General features: G+C 39.7%; 1 protein-coding gene across 1 annotated transcript in view; it reads left to right on the top strand.

The window, feature by feature from the left end:
- Col4a4 (collagen type IV alpha 4 chain) overlaps window positions 1-23,203 on the top strand; it is a 114,086-nt gene that overhangs the window by 17,172 nt on the left and 73,711 nt on the right. The window contains exons 4-16 of the mRNA XM_077790975.1: window positions 6,648-6,782; window positions 7,657-7,701; window positions 8,614-8,730; window positions 11,884-11,952; window positions 14,435-14,470; window positions 16,153-16,215; window positions 17,255-17,290; window positions 17,494-17,535; window positions 20,669-20,749; window positions 21,403-21,456; window positions 21,724-21,783; window positions 22,652-22,696; window positions 23,003-23,056. Of these exons, the coding sequence (XP_077647101.1) occupies window positions 6,648-6,782; window positions 7,657-7,701; window positions 8,614-8,730; window positions 11,884-11,952; window positions 14,435-14,470; window positions 16,153-16,215; window positions 17,255-17,290; window positions 17,494-17,535; window positions 20,669-20,749; window positions 21,403-21,456; window positions 21,724-21,783; window positions 22,652-22,696; window positions 23,003-23,056 (837 nt within the window). The remainder of the gene's footprint in view (window positions 1-6,647; window positions 6,783-7,656; window positions 7,702-8,613; window positions 8,731-11,883; window positions 11,953-14,434; window positions 14,471-16,152; window positions 16,216-17,254; window positions 17,291-17,493; window positions 17,536-20,668; window positions 20,750-21,402; window positions 21,457-21,723; window positions 21,784-22,651; window positions 22,697-23,002; window positions 23,057-23,203) is intronic.

The raw sequence follows: 23,203 nt of genomic DNA, 5'->3' as shown, positions 1-23,203 counted from the left end.
TGTGTGGCCACCTGGTCTCCTGTTATCTGTCACATCTCTCTGAGACTCGACTTCCTCCTTCGGGAGTGAGGATGCCAAGATTCCCCAAGGAGATGGCAGAGCGCTGGCTGTGCAGGTGTCTAGGACAGAGCCAGTGCTAGCTCATGGAAGCAGCTCTAACTGTTACTATGATCACCGTCATAGTAACCCTGTGGTATTTAAGCTACAGGTGAAGATGGGTTACTGTTGTCCTAGCCAACAAGTACAATTAAAGCAGAGGGCAGAGGGTGTGTATGAGTGTGCACACATGGAAATCACAGGGGTCAGTGGGCTAGGTCAGTGGGTGGTGGAGGGGAAGAAGTATGGGTGAGCCCAATAACATAAAGGAAGGGAAGACAACATGAGATGGCAGCTGTGTGGGCGGAAGACAGGTCAAGGAATGGAGGGAGTTTGTGCTGGGGTAACCTGTGCTGGAGAGGACCCAGGGAATCCCCAGGGGGATGCAGGTGACACAGCCCTGTGACATTAGTTCAAGACAAGATGTGGCAGATGTGGTCAGGGAGAATCATGGAGAATGAGGGAAAGGGAGTGAGCCAAAATTTTCCACCCTGCTGGAAAGAAGAGAGTCTGCACCTACAGGCGTGGGGGAAGAGCAGGAGTGAGCTCCACTCTGACACGCGAGTGTGAATTCAGAGCCGAAGAAGATCCGAGAACAAATCTAGGAAAGTCAGAAATCAATGGAGGAACTGGAAAACTACATTTGATGATCACAAAAATAGAGATCTTGAATCAATTTGATTAATAATATTGTTTCCTAAGGAAACTTCATAAAGGAAAATAGAGTATATTCAGATAAACATATATAGTTCTTAATTTTATATATAATTCAGGCAGCTGGGCATTGAAATGTCACTGTAGGCATCATGTGTGATTTAGTGGAAGGATTTAGTGATTTAGTGGGAAGAGGAGAATCTTTGGAGAGAGACTGACCAGTCCCGGTGTAGATTCAAGATACCAGTACCTGAGTTTGAATGACTGATGGCTCCAGGGTGGGCTCTGTCCTTTACAGAGGCTAGTAATCTACACTTGTCAGTGTGGCTGGTTGACTAAATGCTTAGGGTGATGAGCGTATAACTAAGTTTAATAAATAAATTCCTGTCCTTTCTGTGACACTTCTGATAGTGAATGTCATGGTCTTGGAGTCCAAGGAGGGTTTGGAAAATTCCATAGGATTAATACAATGAAAGCAGCTTTTCTACTTATTTGTTCGTTCGTTCCTTCATTCATGCATGCGTGCCTTCATGCCAGGTGATATCAACTCGACTCCTGGCTGGGAAAGAGCATGAAGAAGGAGCGTGTAGGAGCACGTATTTTTAGTTGTCTATTTATTGCTATTTCCCCAATCCTTGTACTGATTTGGAGATTAATTTTTTTAAGTATTATGTATTTTTTTTTTCATCTTTTGGTCTCCAATACTAACTTGTGTAATATAAGCTATTTGATCTTAGCCCCTCTTAAGAGATGTTCCTTACTTAGACCATGAACCAGGGACAAAATCCTAACGGAATGCCCTGGCCTGCGTGGGCAGGGTGGAATGTGGTTTCTGTCTGCTCTGATCTCCTTCATCCTTTATTTGTACAGCTGGCCCAGGCCCTCTGCCATGGTACGAGGCACAGATATGGGGTCTGACCACACCAGGTCCACCTTTGAGACGACCTAGTGGCTTCAAACAGCATGCCAACATTTCTCAGCTGTCAAGACGATTGTCGTTTCTGAATTCAGTGACTTCGCCTTGTCACATGGAAAGTCACAAACCACAGAGGCGATCTGTGCACACAGTAGCAAAAAAAAAAAAAAAAAAGAAAAGAAAAGAAAGAAAGAAAGAAAAGAAAAGCAAATGGAAAACCACCAACAACCTAAGAACAAATCAGGGATGGGATGCTGGAAGTCGGTCCTTCTGTGGGCAGCTTTGCTTCTTGCTACACTAAGATGGGGACACCAACAGTTTCATGCCATGTTACTGTTTTCAGGTGGAAGGTTTAGAAGTGGATGCAATATTTCTTTTAAAAAGATTTTTTTTAAATGTTGCAAAATTCCTGTGATTAAGGATTCTCCAGTTATAAAAATGTCCTTGTGGACCTGTTATTGGTGCCTATTCAGCAATATAACCTTATAAATAAGTATATAGCCTTATAAATAAGTAATCCCAAATACTTACTTGTAAGCATAGTAAATGGCCCCTTTTTTATATGAAACAATGTAACAAAAATAGAATTACTCTCTATATTGCTGTGGATAAATTATTAACTCCAATTGGCTGAACTAACAAACTACTCTCTCAAAGATTCGTGTTTGGGAAATATTCCTGAGCAGGTTTCTGACAGTTTTAGTACTGTTATCCAAGGCTTAATGCATTTCTTTAAAAAATTTATCATATAACAAAATACCTAACAAACAATATGAAAAACAATGCTGAACGCAACATCACAAAGTCTTTCCAGGCTTCAGAAAGCAGGCGCTCAGTGTATTATGTTAGTTCTTCCACTTGCCAAGCAGAGGCTGCACGTGCTGTTGAATGAGGCTGTGGTGGAGGCACAGTGGCTTCCAGGTTATGCCTCAACAATAGACTCCAGCACCACCCGTGCTCAGCGCGGCTCCTCAACCTGTGCAGTTGTACCCCTCGCACGGTGATATGGGATTCTCACCGTTTTGCAAAACAACCATAAGCCAATGTTCAGAGTCATAAGGAAGCTTTTACACAGTTCTTTCCTTGGGGTCAGGGCAGGGCTCACCTTCATATTTTATTAAGCATTTATTATTCTCTGCTGTTACAGTTTGAAGATGGTTTCTATTTCCAAACTCATTCGGGAGTTTAATCCCCAAAGTCAGATGTTAATTGCATTAAGAGAGTGGAAACTCAAACCTACCATGGTGTTTAAAGGTGAGGTCTCTGGGATGTGATTAGGTTAGATTAGGTTATTAGGGTGGAGTCCCAGTGATTGAATCCTAGGGTGTTGATAAGGAGGAAGAGAGGAATCACACACCCTCACCGTGATGTGACATAGCCCAAGAGGACCTTACCAGAGACTGTGCCATGTTGTTTGGACTTTGTACTTCCAGAACCATGAGCCCAAACCAGCCTCTTTGCTTTACAAATAATCTGCCTCAGGTGTTCCTGTAGTAACAGAGAGCTTACTGATATATCTATCTGCCTTCCTTACCATCATGATCTTGGGCACCTAGGCTCTGTGCTCTAGGAGTTCATGGTCCAGTAGTATGGGGTTGGGAGGGACACACAGATCAAGACAGGATCATAGGAGCTGGTGAGAGGGCTTAAGACTTAGCATCTTAGGGGCATCCACTTCTCAAGGGCAGGGGCAAAAGATCAGAGAAATCTTTCCAGGGGAGCATTGAGAGACAGCAGGGCCAGGGACGGGGGCAGCCTGGGATGGGACAGCATGCACAAAAACTGTGAAACAACAAAGCTAGTTCAGAAATGGCCAGGAGGTCTGTGTGGCAAGTGGGGAGAAATAGGGAAGAGAGGAAGGGATGGTTGTCCACAGTAATGCAGATAACCTGTCTTGGTTTCCTTTTCTTTCAAAGTGTTTTTATTTTCCTCAAATCAGGATGCATTTCTGTGCTTCATTAAGTGGAGTTTTGTCACTCTCAACACTAAGTTAAACGCTTCCCATTTTCTTTTTCCTCTGCAAGTTTCCATTAGCTCATTGGATTCAGAATTGCAAGTCTAAAATGAAACACATTAAAGAGATTTATAGCCAGTTAATCGGTTGTCTCTGTCTCAGTTACCCTGTTGTATTCAAGTGTGTGCTTGATTATGTATCTAAATAATACATTATTGTAACATACCTTATTCACAGAAGATGATTGGGGAGTTTATGTATAAATTATATGCAAGATAAAAAGGTAATTCTTAAACTTAATGAAAAAGCAGTTATTTCCTGACCCTTATACTTAAGAAAAAAATGGGAGCTTTTCAACATATGTTAATTAATCTTACTGAGAAGTGAGATTAATCTTAGAAGTAAAATTAGTTCACATGCATTGAAAAGGTCATATGAAGTCACAGTAATTCTTACTTTCAGATTGTAATTTAGAATTTATGTGATACCCATTTAAATTAATCTGCCCTCACCATGCCCCCAAATGGTTTGTGCCCATATAATTATTGTTCATATTTTAATGGTGTCTTTTTTTGTAACATGTATTTAAATATATTTCAGCTTCTCTTAAAATTCTGAACTTTAAGCTGGGTGCCACGGTGTGTGCCTGTAGTTACTCGCAGGCCCAGGAGTTTGACACCAGCCTGGGCAACATGAGCCCTGACACACACACACACACACACACACACACACACACTCACACACACACACACACATGCACACTCACACACACACACAAATTAAAAATGAATAAAATAAAATTCTAGGCTTTTAGAATTTTCGTAAATAATAAATAGCAGCCATTGTGATGAGGGCGAGAAACCATCAAGAAAAGGGAAAGTACATGTGAAGCTGAGGCGGGAGTTAAAGAATATCAATAATGTTTGTTGGGTCCGTGACTTAATGGCAATAGGGAAATGTAACTGGTATTCATTGTAAAGGTCACATTTACTGACCGTGGATTGTGAAGCTGCTGCCCTGGCTTCCATTTCTCTCTCATGCCATTTTTTGAAAATGCCTCTGGAAACCTTCATTTATAAACACGTATTTAGGGAGAACATCTCTCCTTTTTGTTTTGTTTCTCTACAGTTGGGGTCATATGACATGCGATTCTATGGTGTGTTCTCTCATTTAACAATGAACCATTTATAATAATAATCCCTGATGATAACAGCATCGATTATGATAGGTGCTATGTTAAGCAACATTGCATGCTTTATTCTTATGACATAAGCCATCGACAGATGAAGATGCTGAGGATCAGAGAGGCTAAGAAATGTACTTAAGATCATACAACTAGTAAGTGCACAGGGGCTGACTGCAGAGCCCGGACCCACAATCACTCTGTTTCCTCTTCATGAGCATCATGAGGATGCTGTATGTCAGCCCAGACAGATCTGCTTTGCTTTCTTTAATGACTGCCTACAAACGTCATCAGCGCCCTAGACACTCTTCTTAGACCACGGCTTCAGTGCTCCTGCTGTAGCAGACTTTAGCACCCACCCTGCATCTTTCTGTCTGGGAGCTCTTTTTCAAAGTCCCAAAAGCCCACAGGCACTCTTACCCACCACCAGTGGTCCCCAGGTTAACCCCCAGCTCCCTAACCCTGGCAGGGTAACTGAGATGTGTGTTCCACACTGCATGGAGCTGTGGGAAGGCTGTGGCGACCTACTCTATGAAAGTATTATAATGTATTCACTCAGTCTCCGGTGGGTGGATTTCACAGGATTACCCATTTTTCCTGACTTTACAAATAATTTAGTGGTGAATATTCCTTTGTTATTGTTACAGGACTCCTGCCCCATGCCTCAGCACCCCCCCACACACTCACACACACTCTGCCAAGGCCAGCAGCAGTGTGGGCCAAGCCCCAGCAGGTCTGTTACCACTGATTTCCATGAGGGTGCTCTCCAGTGTGGGGCTGACTATGAAGTGCCCAGCATTCATACTTACGGACTGGTTGGGGGGCTCCCTAGTTCAGGAGAGAGGCTGTTATCAGGACACTCCCAATTACCAGCATGTGTTATTTCTTTCGTGGAATCACGTGAGGTCGGTAGCCAGAATGGATGGGGCTGGTACACTAATTATGGGTGACTCACAGTTCATGAAGATGAGACTCTTCAGGAAACATGTTGTTCAGGGCCCCACACACCTACGGGCAGCCCTGTATTTGCCCTAGAAGTTTTAGAGAGCTGATCTGAGCAGATATCTCCTGAAATCCCTCAAACTTTTCTGTCCACAAATCAATTCAGACTTACTTGTTGACTATTTACCCAGGTTGAGTTTGGGGACATGGGCATATAAAATGATTCTTCTTGAAAATCTTTGGAAAACTCTTTAAGAAGCACAAAAAAATCACAGCCTGACTTCAAATGAACACCAAGAGTGCACTCAAACTCTGGAGGTACAACATGTGCTTTGAAACTGCCATCCAGGGGACTCACTGGAGACCACCAAGCCTGGGGTCACATAGCCAGGTCTTCACGTGTGGGTGACCCATGTTGTGATGGCTCATGATGAAGCATCCCTTCATCTCACATCAGATAATAGTCCTGAGACCTCAAATCATCAGAAGTACATCTGAAGTAAGTAAAAGATGTGGTGGTTCTCCTCCCACCTGCATGGCACTCACACCGTGGTGACAAGACTGGTAATTTTATTTCTATGTTTCATTAACAGCTGGGGATCTATAAATGCAATCGAAGGAATTAAAATAGTATAAGAACCACCATCAGCCTACATATGTTGACACACACATGCTTGCACACACACACACACCCAGGTAATATTGCAGAATTATCATTCCGCTTGAGTTCAGATTGAGAAAGGCAACAGCTTGGTTTCTTACGGTTCGATTAAACACTGGGGTCTCTATTATCAGAACTTGCTCAAACTTTTAACTTTCTAGCCTTCCATGGACCTGTGTGACTCTATATTTGTGTTAGAAGACACTACATAAAAATCATGTCATGCCCCCTTCCTTCTCAGGGTCAACCAGGACCACTAGGGCCACAGGGTCCAATAGGGCCCTTGGGGCCCCCTGGGCCCATTGGGATTCCAGGAGAGAAAGGACTGAGAGGTGACATTGGCCTTCCAGGAGCAGCAGGGGAGAAAGGAGATAAGGTAAGCTGCTTCTTCAAGGTAAGACTCACATTTCCCTCTCACCAGTACTGCTCTACTAGGTTTTTATGATCACAAGCAGTCCATACTCACATCTTGTGATAAATTAAGTCTGAATTCCTCTGCCACAACCAATCCTCATCCCAACTCCCCACTCCAGAGGAGCAGGCCCAGCTAGATCTTTCTCTATACATTTAAACCCCCTAAGTGGGTGACACTTAGGAGTTGCATTGTTTATGGGGTTGGCAAAAACCTAAATAACATAATGTTGTGTATCCATGCTAAACTCTTCCTTTTTCACTCAACAATATGTCTTAAAGATTTTTCTATATTAATTGATATAAATTGAATGTATTCCTTTAATAATATGGTATCAGACACCATAGTGTGAATAAGACTGTATTTTATTTCCTGCTAATGAGCATCTGAGTTTCTACCCCAGCTTTGTTTAGTCCCAGTGTGCAAAAGTAACCCCACATATTGCTGTTTACATTGAAGAGTTTGTTACTCCAGGATAGATTGTGAGAAGTTAAATTTCTGACTTAGCATGTTGAATGCTATATTTGAATTGGCACTGCAAATTGCCCTCCTAAGTATTCACCAAAACACTCTTAATCATTGGTGCTTAAACTCATGAGCCTAGGACTAGGGATGTGGCTCAGTGGTAGAACACTTGCCCACTGCACATGAGGCCCTGAGTTCAATACCCAGCTCATCCTCACCTCCCCCTTCCCCAAAGATTAAACTCATCAATATAAAAGCAATGACCACTAAGTGTTTTTTAATGCATCATCAGTTATTCAAATTGTTGTAAGTCAAATTATTAATCTAAGAATTTAGTAATTTTAAAATCTGTTTTGTTTTCTGGGATTTTTAGGGTCCAACTGGTGTTCCTGGATTTCCAGGTTTGGATGGTGTACCTGTAAGTATCACTAAATTTTCTCCATTTTTTTTCAAAGAAGGAAGAAACATTAATTAGAACCTTTGAGATCACATGTTCAAAAAGCATATATATTGGGCAAATTGGCTTTTATTTTGTCATCTTGGTGCAGGGAAGGGTGCTTACATTTTAATTTTATGCAATAATTCTAAAACCAAAATGTTTTCTGTGGAGAGAAAACTTTTCAAACAGATAAGGGAAAACCATTCAAGGTGGGAACTAGATGCACTTGCAGTATCAAGTGCAGTGTTCTGAAATAAACGTATTGCTCATAATAGATGTTTTATTTTCTGTTGAGTCTTAAGATTGAAAATGGGCTACTCTCATTTCTAACATGAAAATCAGATGGAAGAATGAAGAGGTATTTGGGGGCCTTTGCAATTCATTCATTAGATTCTAAGAATTCCAAGCAAAGTTTTCTCCAAAATCTTCCAGAACACGCCAAACTAAATTAATTTAAGTTTGACATATTACACATTTTTTATTTTATTTACTGTATTTTTTTTGGGGGGGGTATCAGGGATTGAACTCAGGGGCACTCAACCACTGAGCCACATCCCCATCCCTATTTTGTATTTTATTTACAGACAGGGTCTCACTGAGTTGCTTAGTGCCTCTCTAAATTGCTGAGACTGGCTTTGAACTTGTGATCTTTCTACCTCGACCTCCTACCAAGCTGCTAGATTTACAGGCATGCACCACCACATTCGGCCGACACTTTTTATTTTTAGTTTCACTCTGCCACACAGCACTTTTAGGTGGGAAAGTAAGTTTCACAAAATTAAACAAATAAAAACGAGAGTCACAACTGCCATAATTTGAGATCCATATTGCATAAAACTTTGTGTTATAGTATTCTTGCAAAAATCCTTCACTTATGATTTTGTTTTATAGGGTCACCCAGGGCCTCCTGGATCCAGAGGCAAACCTGGCTTGAATGGCTACAATGGCTCAAGAGGTGATCCAGGGTTCCCAGGAGAAAGAGGAGCTCCTGGCCTGGGAGGCCCCCCAGTAAGACACCTATAGCTCACCCTCATAGGAAACTTAACTGAAAAGATCCCATGGTAGGAGTAGGTTTGGTTTGTTTAGGAAACAGAGTCTGGCAAGTGTGCCTGGAGTACGGTGAACAAATGAGGGTAACTTGGGGTGGGGGTAGAGAGGTGGACAGGACTGGAATGAGTGGGGACTGATAGACTGTGGCTGGAACCAGATTTTCTTTTCCATGAGGAGACACTGAATAGTTTTAAGGAAAGAAGCACATTTATTTGATTGATGTTTCATTAAGATGTCTTTGGGTGCTGGATAGTAAGGAAAATGGAGTAGAGAGGCCAATTAGCAAGATTTATATTGCTTTTCATTCAGGGTTTACTTCCGCCTAGGTATGTCAAATAGAAAGGATTTAATACAGGGAGTTTGCTCTTATCATTCCAGTTAGAGGTGTGGGACTCAGTCCAACACAGGCTACTGATTCCAGGGCTCATGCTTAGCTGAGATCCAGAGTCAGGAATCTGCTTGTTCACTATCCACTGTCTCTCACCGTTGTGTCCAGATACCAGCAAACAGGTTTCTACTTTTCTGTTTGGCAGCAGCAGCTGACCAAGACAAGGATCTCTCCCTCACTCCTGCTTTCCATGTCTCCTGGGTGGAACTTAACTCACATCCAGCTGCAAAAAAATCTGGGAAATGTTTTCTCCTTGTAGCTTGTGTAGGGCAAGAAGATAAATTTGAAAGGGATGGGAATGGAAGTCCAGAAACTGGACAATAGTCAGCTCTCGAGGACAACTATGGTGCACTTGACTTTAGTTTTCTTTAAAAATGTGGACTTCTATTTAAACACAGCTTCAGTCAAGGATATTCTTTCATATTCCCTTTCTCTCCACCTGTTATTTGTCCTCTATTCTTTATATTTATTCCCCCCCTCAAACACACTTAAATAAAGATCCAAGATAATTTGACCTTTCAAAATTTATTTTCTGTGACTATTTTGCAGCCTTTCCTCTTCCCTGATTAAACATTATTTACCAAATTTCTTCTAAAAGATTTTCATAGAATCACCACCAGAGTCTTCTACTTTCTCTTCATGCATCTTTCTTTTGCTCTGCATCCAGTGGAACTAATCTGAATACAGAATCCAAGGAAATTCCAAGCTCACATTTTTCTTGTGGTGGCACATAGGTGCCATAGCCATCTTTCACTGTGAAGTCTCTGCCACCTTTTGCTGTCACACTCAGCCATTTGGAGATTCGAGCACAGGCTGTTGGATGTACATTTCTTAAGCTCTTCAAATTGGACCAAACCTTATTCCACTGAGCCACCCACATCCAAGACAGCAGGGGTTCCAAGCTGTAGTTTTGATCCAGCATGTAGCGCTGACAGTAGTGCTGAAGTGTGGCACTGTGGTCTCTTTGCAAATCAACTTCCTTTCCTTCCCTCCCTTGTTCTGGAGGCAGTCGGTCCTTGCTTTGCATGGTAATGTGACAATGGCCATGCAAGCTAGCACCACAGAGAGCATCCTTATTGACCCATGAGATAATTTACTATTGTCCTGTGACATTTAATAATATGTTTTGTTAGTGTTAAAAATCCTCTTACTGTCACTAATAAAAATAGAAATGAAAAATTAAAACTACTATTTACCTAGTATACTATAATTTAAAACATTGAGAATCAAAGGGTGTTTCATTTCTTTGTTAAACACTTATCAAGAGTAGTTGGAATTGTGCTTGTATTCTTGTTGCATGATTTATGAAACCAAATGAACATGTTTTCTATGCGTTAGCAAAATGTCATTCTCCTTTGTAAGTGTGGACTGGTTTTCATCATGGTGGGGCATCTCGCAGGGTTCCTTTACTGGGAAGCTTCTGCCTGTGTTATATCTTCATTCTTGCCATCACAACCCTTTCCTCTTTATGTTGCAGAGTTTGTCCCCCTGCCTTCAGGCTGTGGGTGTGAAGTCCCTTCAACAACAGTGGGGCCCACATTCTCCTGGTCAGCTCCATTTGGATGTCACTTTCAATGTGGACATTTTTTTCATTCATTTGGTCTTTGCTGGCTGATTCCCTCTTTCATGGACCCATTTTTGTAACATGTCATTTGGGCTGGGAGATAGGAGACAGCACATCTCTATGTTTTGCTGTCTATGTGTCTGTGCGTGTGCTCTGAATGATAGACATGCAGGAAACAATCACAGACAGGCTTTGAAAGAATGACATGGTCTTTCAGTGATCATGACTGACGTCTCTTATTCCTGTAGTGACCTGTGCACTGAAGAGCTAGCAGGGAAGTTTGGTCTTTCTGCAGTTACTCAACTGATTTCAGTTATGATGGGAACTAAAGTTTGGACCCTGCTGTTGGAGGACTTGGTATTAGTTAACTAGGGAACTGAATTCATGCAGATTGGACCTGTATAAAGCCAATTGCTCTGTGTAGGCACATGTGAGTCCTCAAACTCTTGATGTCACTATAAAACCCTTAAATATTTCCCATTGGAAGAAAACCTGGTGCTCTTGTAAGTCAGGTCAAATTTGAAATTTGTATGTTTTTTTCATAATAGTTGGAATGAAGAAGGCAAAATTTTTATAAGGCAACCAACTTTAAATATATTAAGATATTAAATAGGATATTAAGATTTAACATAGAAAAACCTCTGAAGGAAATACATTGAGGCTTTTCATTCACTTTTTTTTTTTAAAAAAAACACCCTAAGCCAATAGCAGCTACATACAAAAATCTTCCCAAAAGAACATGCTATAGTTTTGAAAAGTTAGTCTTATATAGAATATAAGCTCTATTTTAAATACAAATACTGAAATGGATAAAAAACAATACTTTCATTTTTTAACTTTTTCTCGTGCATAGATTAAAATTGCAGAATTGGATATTTTTAAGAATAATGTCTATATTTTATATGGTGAGGAAAATGCAATCTTCTTGCTGAATAATGAGTAAATAACTATATATTAGTGAATACTCTGTCTTAGAAGATTCCTTAACAGACCCTAACTATATGAAAACTTTAGGATGATAATAATAATTAAGATGATAAATCTCCACTAGTGAAATTGCTCCAATGGCAATTTTACTGGTGAGTAATATTTCATATAAAAAAGAAAATATTGAAATAGTAATATTCTTTTTCCTCTTAAGTGAATATTTTATTTCCAGGGCCTTCCTGGAGAATATGGAGAAAAAGGAGATTCAGTGTTCATTTTAGGTATCATTAAAGGTATTCAGGTAAGTATTATGATCATTGTGGGTGGAAATTTTTCTTCTTCTAAGGAGGTGAGCTGTGTAGGAAACACTTGGATAGGGATTTCCTGAGGAGTGTCACTGGATGCACTGATTTTTTATCATTGCCCTGACATACTTAGGTGGCCCCTTGCTTCTTGTGTGAAGGCAATGGCCTTAGCTGCTATGGCTTTATAATTCCAGTGTCTCCTCATCTCAGAGTTGCAAGGATACATTTATTTCAAGATTTCTCAAGTTGGCATTTGGGGCCAGATAATCACTTGCTGTGGGGGCTTTTCTGAGCATTGTAGGATATTGAGCAGCTCGCCTGGCCTCTGGACTCTACCCACTAGGTGCAGGTAGCATCTCCAGATATGACCAAGTGTCCCCTGAAGGAAAATAAGCCCTTGTTGAGGACCACTTATTTATTCATAATTAAAATATTCTAATAGTGATACTTGTCCTCATGTATAATAAGTCACCACTATTGATCTTATGAATTATGGAAATCTTCTAGCACTATCATTTATAAATTAAGTGCTTCTGTGTTTTTAGCAGACACACTGATGTACAAACATTCCAAAATAAGCTCTTGAGTGATCAACTCATCTCTGTAATATAAGACGTCATGGATAAATAAAGGAAGGTCAGAAAAAATGATGATCAAGAGAAAATATAGTACATTTTCAAGACATATGGTTATACCCTCTAAAGGAAGAATGTTCTACAACAATTAGTTAAAACTCATCCCAGACTACTACTAGACCCTAAGTTCTGTGGCCACACTAGAGTGCTGATCCTTTTTGAGAGCTCACAGTATTTATTTGTAGTCTCTGCCCCCATTCATACATGAACAGCAAGAACTATGATTTTGCTTAATGTTTAAACAACATAATAAACTTCATTATAAAACAGGGTCATTCCAGGAGCCAGTGTGGTGTGTTGGAAGGAGCAAACTGACCCTTAGTTACCATGTGACCTCAAGTCATCCCTTGACACTCATTTCCCTTCCTTATGAAAGAAAATTAAAATATTATTTACCCTGCTTTCCTCTCAGCATTATCAAGGTGACCTGTTATAACAATTCAAATTGCAGCAGATTGTAAACTGTAACATACTTCTGATATTAGTTATGGAAATTATTATTATCTTTCTGTAATTGTGATGATAATTATACGTGGAAGGAGAGGAGGAATTTCTTGTCTTAAGCAGAAACTAAATAAAAACAGTCTGTGGATCAAATACCTTTGAGAAACCATGCTCTTAAGTCCATATCCACTTCTGACCCATTCAGATGGCTATTATAAAAAAATGACAAAACTAACCAGTGTTGGCAGCTACCCAGAGAGTTGGACCCCTTGGTCATTGCTGGTGGGAATGTAAAATGGCTTAGCTGCTGTGGAAAACAATAGAGCATTTCCTGAAAAAATTAAACCTGGGTTCCTATATGACCCAGCAATTTCACTTCTGGGGTACATAACCCAAAAGACTGAAAGCAGAGTCTGGAACAGGTATTAGTGCATCCACAGCAGCATTCTTCACAATTGCCCCAAAGTGGAAGTTGCCCGGGTGTCTATCAACAGATGAATGGATAGGCAAATGAGTATGGGTGGGTACATTCCTACAAATGTATAGTCTTCATCCTTTAAAAGGAAGGGAATTCTGACACATGCAACAATATGCATGAACCTTGATCACATAATGCTAAGCGGAATAAGCCAGTTGGAAAGGGGTAGATATTGATTCCACTTACATAAGGCCCTTGAGTGGTCAAACTCCTAGAGATGGAGAGTGGAGTAGCAGTTGCCAGGGGCTGCGGGGGGCCCCTGGGGGAGTTAGTGTTTAATGGGTACAGAGCTTTCTCTGGGGAAGATGAAAAAGTCTGGAGATAGGCCACGGTCATGCTTGAATAGTAATGCGCATGCACTGAGTGCCACAGAAATAACTGTACGCCCCAAAGAGGTGAAGATATCTTATGCATAACTTATATTTTTTTAAAAGAGTCTATATCCAAGTAAATACACACCTAAAGCAGGTTGAGTCTCAGGGCAGAGTCCATCATTACGTCTGGACAGAGGCAAGTATGAGAGACACTCCCCAGAGCCCCTTCTACATCCCCTCTAGGGTGGTCGAAGGAGCAAGGCCAGGTGTGGCCATGAGACCAGAGACAGGCAAACTGCACGGAGGAAGGGCCAGTGCAGTGAGAATTTAGGCAAATTTAAACAGAAAGGCAGTCTTCATCTTCATTCTATGTCATCATGACTTTAGAGAGGATACAGTCCCCACTGCGTAGGAGGAGAATTCAGGACCTGGGAATGGAGAAGGACAGTCACCTTCCCAGTGTTGATCTTCCCAACACTGAAAAATTGAGCAAACCCCACCCTTAGTCTAGTCCAAATAATTCCTATGTGTGTTTCTATTTTTACATCCTGTGTGTTTTAGGGAAATTGTGTGGCTCTTGTAAAACCATATGTTGCTATTTTTACAGGGAGACAGAGGGGACCCAGGACCACCTGGCTTACCAGTAAGTCTCCCGAGCATGCTTCTCCCATGCTTCTCTTTCTTCTGCAAACAGCCTACCATGCACTCAATTTTAAACCCAGCAGGACCAGCTGCACAATTTGATGGTCCCACCTAATCCCAAATGAAAATATAGATCCCTTAAGTAACAATTGTTAAGAACTTCAGATGGAGACAGCAGAGCATGAAGTTCATCTGTGACAGGCACACAGGTTGAGGCCCACAGGCAGGCCTTGGTCTCATGAGGCCTCCCCTTATCTTCCCTTCTCTCTTAACCATCCTTTGGGTTGATCAGGTCTATGCAGACACTTAATATTTAGGAAGGTAAGTCTGCTTAAAAACCACATATATAATAGGCCACCTGCAAATACCAAGTGGAAATTATTTTACTCTGCCTCTTGGTGCCATTTTTGCCTGCCGAATCAACAATTGCATATCCTATTTAATATTTTGCTCCACATTCCCGTCCCTGAGATGTCTGATTCAGTGATGACATTAGTCTTGTAGAAAATGAGATGTCCTTGATGGCACTGTTAAAATAACAATTGTCCTGTTCATTCTCCTAATGAGGGTGATTTCATTACACACTTGCAAATCATTTGACAAGAGCAGTGGAGCAAAGGGCCTCTCTCCACCCTTCTAGGGTGACCCAACTGTAACCATTCCCTGCTAAAGTGTTCACAGTTATGCCACAGTAAAAGGAAAAATGTAATAACCAACCTAGGTTCCCACCAACAGATGAATGGATAAAGAAAATGTATATATACACAATGAAGTATTACTCAGCCATAAAGAAGAATGAAATTATGGCATTTGCTGGTAAATAGATGGAACTGGAGACTATCCTAAGTGAAATAAGCTAGACCCAGAAAGTCAAAGATCAGATGTTTTCTCTGATACATGGAAACTAGTCTCAAATAAGGAGAAAAAAAAAGAAAGAAAAGGGTAGGGGGAATTCCATCAAAATAGAATAAATATCAGTGAAATAGAGGAAAGGGAGTGAGGCGATGGTAGGACAGACAGGATAAGGGAGCAACAGTGGCTGAATGTGACCTGCCTGCCCTAGGTATGTCTATGAACACATCACAGTGGGTCTCACCATGAGGTATATCAAAAGACACTAATTAAAAAAAATCTCCATGTAAAGAGCAGAAATCAGTGGAATAGAGGGAAGGAAACAGAGGCAGGTAGAAGGAAGGGAAAAAGGAAGGTCTGACTTAGAGAAATTTATGTTCCATGATCGTATCATTGTGTAAGCTATACACAAGTCTTAATCTTATGTATAGCTAAAAAGAGTCAATAAAGATTATAAATACATGCACATTTTCATATTAATTAACATAAACTAATATCAATGTTTTTGAAGCATCCTGATATATACCAAAATAGCAATATGTAGAAATTTTAGCAGTCTAGCTGCAAGTTTTCTTCTCAACTTTTTTTATACAAGGTTTATTTGTAAAAAAGTAGATTGATTTCTGGGTGTTTATAGGACCCTACTGTAGGGTTTGTCCCACCACCTGGAGACTGCCCCCTCAGGCTCTGTGGACACTGCTCTAGCTGAGGATCTGTGGGGGGGGGGGATTGATTAATTTGATGGTTTTTATCTATTCTGATTATGTGGCTCTTGCTGTGAGGGTGATTATGATTTACCAAAATGAATGTGCTGATTTTTCTCCTGTATAGGGACCTAGGGGTACAAGAGGACCAGCCGGCCCCATGGGATATCCTGGAGCACCGGGGTTAGTGGTAAGTACAGCTCTGCTGATGCTATCCCTCTACAAACCCAGAGTTGACATTAAGATACAGTCAAAAGAAAAAGAAGAAATGAAAAAGGTCAAGTTTCAGTCGTGGTTCAGGCATAGGTGGGCTCTTTGAGAGGTCATAAAATCTGTCCATTCAACAAAATCCCACCATTACTCTCTGGAATCCATCTTCACACACAGGGACCCCAGCAATAAGCCACTGTCTTCATGTTCATATCGAACTGTAGCCCATACACGATAAAAAGTCAGTCTTTTGGAGCCTGAGGCAGGAGAAGCGCAAGTTTGAGGCGAGCCTCAGCAACTTAGCAAGGCCCTAAGTAACTTATTGAGACCCTGCCTCAAAAAAAAAAAAAAAAAAAAAATCAAAAAGGGCTAGGGACTTAGCTCAGTGATAAAGCACCCTGGATTCAATCCCCAGTACAAAAAAAGTCAGACTTTTATGTTTTTTATTTTTAATTGTCACATAAAACTGTACATATTCATGGAGTTCAGTGTGATATTTTGATACATGTTTACATGTATGATGATAAATCAGAGTAATTAGCATACCCATCACTTCAAACATTTATCAAACCTTGTTATTTTTCAAACTTTGTTATTAATAATAACTTTGTATATTTTTCAAACTTTGTTTTTGAAACATTTAAAATCCTCTCTTCTAGCTGTTTTGAAATATACAGTAAATTATTTTTAACTATAGTTGGCCGGTTGTGCTATGAAACACTAGAACTTAATCTTCTTAGAAAAGTACCTGACTGTTGTGCCCATTACACAAACCTTCTCCCCGCCCCCTATTCTCCTTCCCAGCCTGACCAGCCTCTGGTATCTACCACTCGCCTACTCTCTACTGCTAGAAGATCTTTTTTTTTTTTGGGGGGGGGCTTCCACATATGAGTGAGAATATTTCATGCACATTTTAAAACCAAATGTTTGTTTCCCAAATAAACTTAGGACAACCAATAAAAATATATTCTGATGTCTAGGACTGATCATTGATTTGTGGGTTTTTGTCATTGATTTAGGGACTTCCGGGTCATCCTGGGAATCCAGGTTTGAAGGTAGGTGGTCATGAGTAAGATACCTAGACACAGCCCATGCTGTGTGAAATACTGGTCACCTGTATCTGTCAGGGTTATCTTCTTCCTCCTATCAAAGTATTTAAACCTCAACTAATTTATTTACTTAAATGTTAATAAGTAGTCTTAATTAATTTAATTACTTTTTAACATTCAAAAGCAATTAGATTTATTTTCTCTTTCAGGGCAATCCTGGTGTCGGAGTGAAAGGTCAGATGGGAGACCCGGTAAGGACCCCCTTTGGCCACGAGGAGCCTGGGCTGAAATGTGCATCCTGTCTAGTTGTGGAGGCTCTTGGATGGTTGGGTTCATGTCTAGTGTCTGCCTGATTTTATGACTGAGAATTTCTCTTTGATGAATTATTATGGCACCGTTACCCCTGACTATAAAATGGCAGTTTTGACCAAATTTAACACTATGTTCAAGTTAATTTATATGACACATTTCACCCTAGCAAAAAGAGATTTAGCATTTTTGATAATATATCTAGGGTTGCAGTTTTGTGTAATTACTAATTTATTTGAGTTAATTTCATTAAAACCCTAAACTCCATACATAAATATAAGTAACTGGATCCAAGCGAATTTAGTAACATGCTCACCCTCCCTCCACTTCTCCTCAATGTCCCCTTCACTCCCAACCCCCTCAGGGTCCCCTCTCCTGCCTCCCTTACACCCACAGTCCTTTCTGCTAAAGCATGAAACTTAGTAAAGATAAGCTTGAGAAGAGTGATTTAAGATGGCAGCTATCTGGAAAGAATCTGAACGTCTTAGATGAGTGGCTCTTTTAGCAACTGTGGGCAAGAAGATATTGAGAATCTCTTCTGTGTAAGGCCAAGATTGACACTGAGTGTGGAGACTTGGTAGGACAGACCTTATTCCTGCTCAAAGGGGGTTCTGATATGCTTAAGTTTGAGATAGTCATTTTACAGATAGTCATTTTACTACACAATAGTCAAAAATACGTAGGAAGCTGGGCATGGTGGCCCATGCCTGTAATCCCAGCAGCTCAAGGGGGCTGAAGCAGGAGGATTGCAAGTTCAAAGCCAGTCTCAGCAACTTAGTGAGGCACTAAGAAAATTAGCAAGACCCCATGTCAAAATAAAAAATTCATAGGAAGACTTCATGATGTGGGGAAATATTTATGATAGACTGTTGATCAGAGAATACAGGTTACAGAAGTAGAAACCTAACATTGCAAAAGGAGCAAAACCAAAAAGATATTAAAATATACATTAGAGAGGGATTTCTCAACCTCAGCACTATTGTGGGAGCTGTCCTGTGTATTGCAGGGTCTTTGGTGGCATACTGGACCTCTCTCTGTCCACAAGATGCCAGGAGCATCTCCTCCATGCCCAGCCCCCATTTTGACAACTAAAACTCTCAGTACATTACCAAATGTCCCCGGAGGAAGGGGTATTCAACCCACCATCAAACCTCTCTTGAATTCCTTTAAACCTCATTTTTCTTTTCTGTGAAATGGGTATCATATACTGCATACTTATAAGTATTATTTTATTGAATAGATAATGCACATTAAATGTTTACTATCATACATAGAAAAGAACAAAGTAAATTCCCAAATATATAATTATTAAAACTGTTATTGAACCACTGACTTATGACTGAATGAAAAATACACTGAAACAATCTTTTTTGAACTTGGGAAATTGGGTACCCTCAAGAATACCTTTGCTAAAGCTGCAAAAGCCCACATTTCCATTTGAGACAGGGTGTCATAGGGCCAGGCAAGCATTCCAGCCAGGGCCATTCAGTGCCACGGCAGCTGGATGCAATTGCAGACTCAGGCTATAGAACAACATGGAGGCATTTGGCTCTGGGCTGGCCCCTCAAATGATCCAAAAAAATGCTTATAGTCTTTTCGATTGGCAGGGGAATGAAAGCATCGTTTAGAATTTGGGTACAGATATCTCCTGTGTTCAAGAATATGTTTTCCCATCCTGTTTTAAGAAACACAGACCTAAATGGTTGTGACTAATTATTCCCAGACAATCTGATTATGGACTTTTTATAGTTCAGCCTTTGGGTTTTCCTTCTTTGCACTTTTGACTACACTGAATATTTGGCACTTTCATAGTGTGAAAAAAATACTACCGTGGCCCATACTTTAAAGACATTTCAGGTTTGTTGGCCTCTCAGGTTTCATTTGAGGTCATCTCAGAAAGGAAAGTCCTCACCCATACTTGCTGCTCATTTACCTGAGTGTTATTGATCTGTAAGATGCACCATGGAGAGCAGTTGTTACAATGCTGTACATGTATAGCCACTTAGTAATGCTAAATGTGAAGTGTTGAGGCTGTGAGTCCCCTAAGTGTGTATTGTAATGTATTTTTGCCTTTACAGAGTTGATTTTATATATCTGTGACCTGTACTTTCTGCTCCACTTCTATTAGGGGCTTTTCCTCCATTCCATGATGTTTTCATGTATACTTTTGATTCTTGTGTTACGCTGTTAAGCAGCCAGGATGCATCAAGAAAAATTGAATAATTCTAAGCCTAGAATAATGGTAATATTCACAAAAGTATAAAATAATTACCTTCTACTTAAGGGTGAGAATTAATGGCAAAATCAATTTAAGGGACTTTTTTTTCCTTAAAGAGAACAGTATCTATAATGACACAAATAAAAACTTTTGGCTAATTATTTTGTACAGAGAATTTGAAAATATTATTTAAAATAAATATGAAACAACTTAAATTTTTTTGAATGTAAACTATAAAAAGACTAACTCTAACCAGAGTGGAATGGCTTATATATTATAGTACATTCTTAAGATGGATTATTTGGTAGACATTAAAAATCATGATTCTGAAGTTTCAGTATGATAGGAAAATTATCACAAAATATTGTCATGAAAATATAAAATTACTTAAGAATTTAATAAAATAACAATTATATTTTATATTTTAAATCATGCTTAAGTAATTATATAGTATTATCCTCATAATAGTACGTGTTAAATTGCATTTAACAAACCACTTATTCACATATATGTATGTACACATATGTCAGTACATATTATATATGCACACATATATATGTGGAGATACATACACCACAAAAAAATTATACCAACCTCTAATGGAGATCCTATCTAGATGGTAAGATTATGGATCATTTTGATTTTTTAAATTTGTTTTTAACCATAACCATGTATTACATTTTACTAAAAAACACATGATAAATATTTTAAATTATATGATGCATTTGCCATGATTGGTATTTTAAATTCATGACATGTAGGATTAGAAGCATTATACCATCATACATGGGTGAAAGTTTTCTTTGTTTAAAAATGTGAATTAATATGAAATTTCTATTCTCTTGATATTTTTAAAGGGTGAGGTTGGCCAGCAAGGTTTTCCTGGACCCACCTTATTGATAGAGCCCCCTGATTCTAGTCTCTACAAAGGAGAGAAGGTAACACCCCACATAAGTCATCTTGGTGAAGTTGTAATAGAAAACATTAACTCTGAGCATGTACCTATGGCCCCAGAGTTCTGAGCTCCTCATATGCATCCCTGCAACCCCTGTTCTCAACGCTACCCAGCTGCTGAGTGGCAGACCTAGCTGGGCTGCTAAACTGTGTCACTCAGGTCCCAGTTGTCCTTCAGATGTTGTAGATGGTTTAATGTTTTGATGATTGAAAAGGTAACAAATGCACAGAGGTAGACACATAATAGACACTTTGCAAGTAGGAATTCCTCTGTCAGCCTCCAGCATGGATATTACCAAGTCCACATTAGGCTCTGTTGTAGTCAATTTTTAGTTAAATTTCCCCGCCTGACTCAAAATGTCCACTTCTTTCCACGGCTGCATCTCCAACCTGCAGAATTCCCTGTTTGTATCCCTGGTTCCAAGGTAGTCCACCCCCATGCTTCTATACTTCTCCTGTGGTCTGAATAGGGTCAGAGTTGTAGTGTTTGGATCTCAGCTGCTGACTGTGACAGGTGATGGACAATTCCTCATTATAGTAAACTAGTGAAACAGGTCATCACAAGAGGTGATTTCTGGAAGAGATAGAATTCAGTATGCTAAATAATAAGTCAGCTTATTTCCATTGGGATTTTTAGGGTATAAAAGGAATTCATGGAATGACTGGATTGCCAGGACCACCAGGACATAAGGTAGTTTATTTAAGGACATTTTAATTTCCATTTGTATGAGATGCTATCTTAATTCAAAATTTTACACAGTCCTTAGCATTGCTTTAGATGCTAACATATCTTACTAGAACTTTTCACCTTGCTATAATCCTATGGGGCCTCTCTTCTAAAGTAGTTTTCTGTAAGCTGTGGACAGTATTTGTTTTTCTGTTTCTCATTTTGTTCTTTCTTTCCATGTTGATGAAATATTGTAGCTTGAACCTTTCTAAACATTGTCATCTTTTAAAGGGAGAGCCTGGTATTGGTGAAAAAGGAGAGAAGGGTATTCCTGGATTCCCAGGACCTCGGGTAAGGATCCTTCATCATTAACTCTGGTGAATCTGGAGTCCAGGATCTTTCACACATTTGTGTGATGAGCTCTGTTCCTATGAGCTCAAAACTGGAGAATACCTCACATAAGAACAATATACTTTGCACAACAAGAGTTGTGTATGTCCCAGGACATCCCTTCTGTTGACCTCATTTAGATGAAACAAGCACACAGAAGACAGAAGAATTGGGGAAAGGGACAGGGTGGTGACATCGTCCTTCTGGCTCAGAGTCAATGTGACAGTCACTTGGAATGGTTAATTTAAGGCCCTTTCATAAAATAAGGTGCTGGTCCAGGGATAGTTGCTAGAAGAAAAGCAAATAAAAGCACAATGTCAAGCCCCAGACATCATACATGTCACTAGTGGGATGCTCCACGGGGTCACTGTGGAGACCAGTTCCCAGATGGTGCGGGCACTAAGCTTATTTGACCCTAGATTTGGTACTGAATGGTTCAACATTGGCTTCCATGGCCATTTTTATTGGTGATGTTGAGTAAAGCAAGTATGAATTTTCAGACAAATTATATTGCAGTGATTTCAAACATTTTTGGTGCAGTGCAAGCATTAAGTTAAATAAAACTGGAAGAACATCAGCAATAGAAACACATTCTTAATTGAAACACTGGCCATCATATGAGTTGTTTTTAATAAGACTAAACATCAATTAAAGTATCAGATGTCATAAAGAAATGGAATCCTTTTCATATTTATTTCCTTTTATTCACCTATCTTTGTAAATAAGACTAAATATCCATAGAACAATCTAAGATTAAAAAAAATAATACATTGAGTGGACATATGCATTTTGATTTAACCCTGCTTGTTGATTTTCATCCATCTATTAGGGTGACCCTGGTTCCTATGGATCTCCAGGTTTTCCAGGATTAAAGGTAAACATACACCATTATAGTGATGATAAATGCATTTTCATTAGCAAATGCAGTTTAGAATCAACCACAAGTTGCCCTATTGCATGCCAACATTCACAGATTTGGAAAGGCCAGCATTCATTTTATGGATTGCAGGATTTAGCTGTGGGTGCAAAACCTGAAGCACAAAACTGCCTGATGCAGCCTCAGAGCAGTGTTGAGAGCAGATCTGAGTGAGCATGTGTTGTCCAAATTAAATGAAAATGAGGCAACTTGTCACCTGATCATATGTCATTTTTTAAAATGAATGTTTTTGCTTGATTTTAGGGAGAACAAGGACCGGTTGGAGATCCTGGGCTGTTTGGATTTCTTGGCCCAAAGGTAAATGACTGAAACTATTTAAGATAAAAATTTATACCATTTATGTTATCAAATTTATTTTAAAAAGTATTTTGAAGAATCAAAAATGTAACTTTCGAAAGAGTGAATTTTATGTACATTATTTTTATGTGTGCCATACATTATTGG

Source organism: Urocitellus parryii, chromosome 1 (genome assembly GCF_045843805.1).
Source record: "Urocitellus parryii isolate mUroPar1 chromosome 1, mUroPar1.hap1, whole genome shotgun sequence".
In the NCBI taxonomy this organism is placed as follows: domain Eukaryota; kingdom Metazoa; phylum Chordata; class Mammalia; order Rodentia; family Sciuridae; genus Urocitellus; species Urocitellus parryii.
This window is presented reverse-complemented; position numbering and strand designations above follow the sequence as displayed.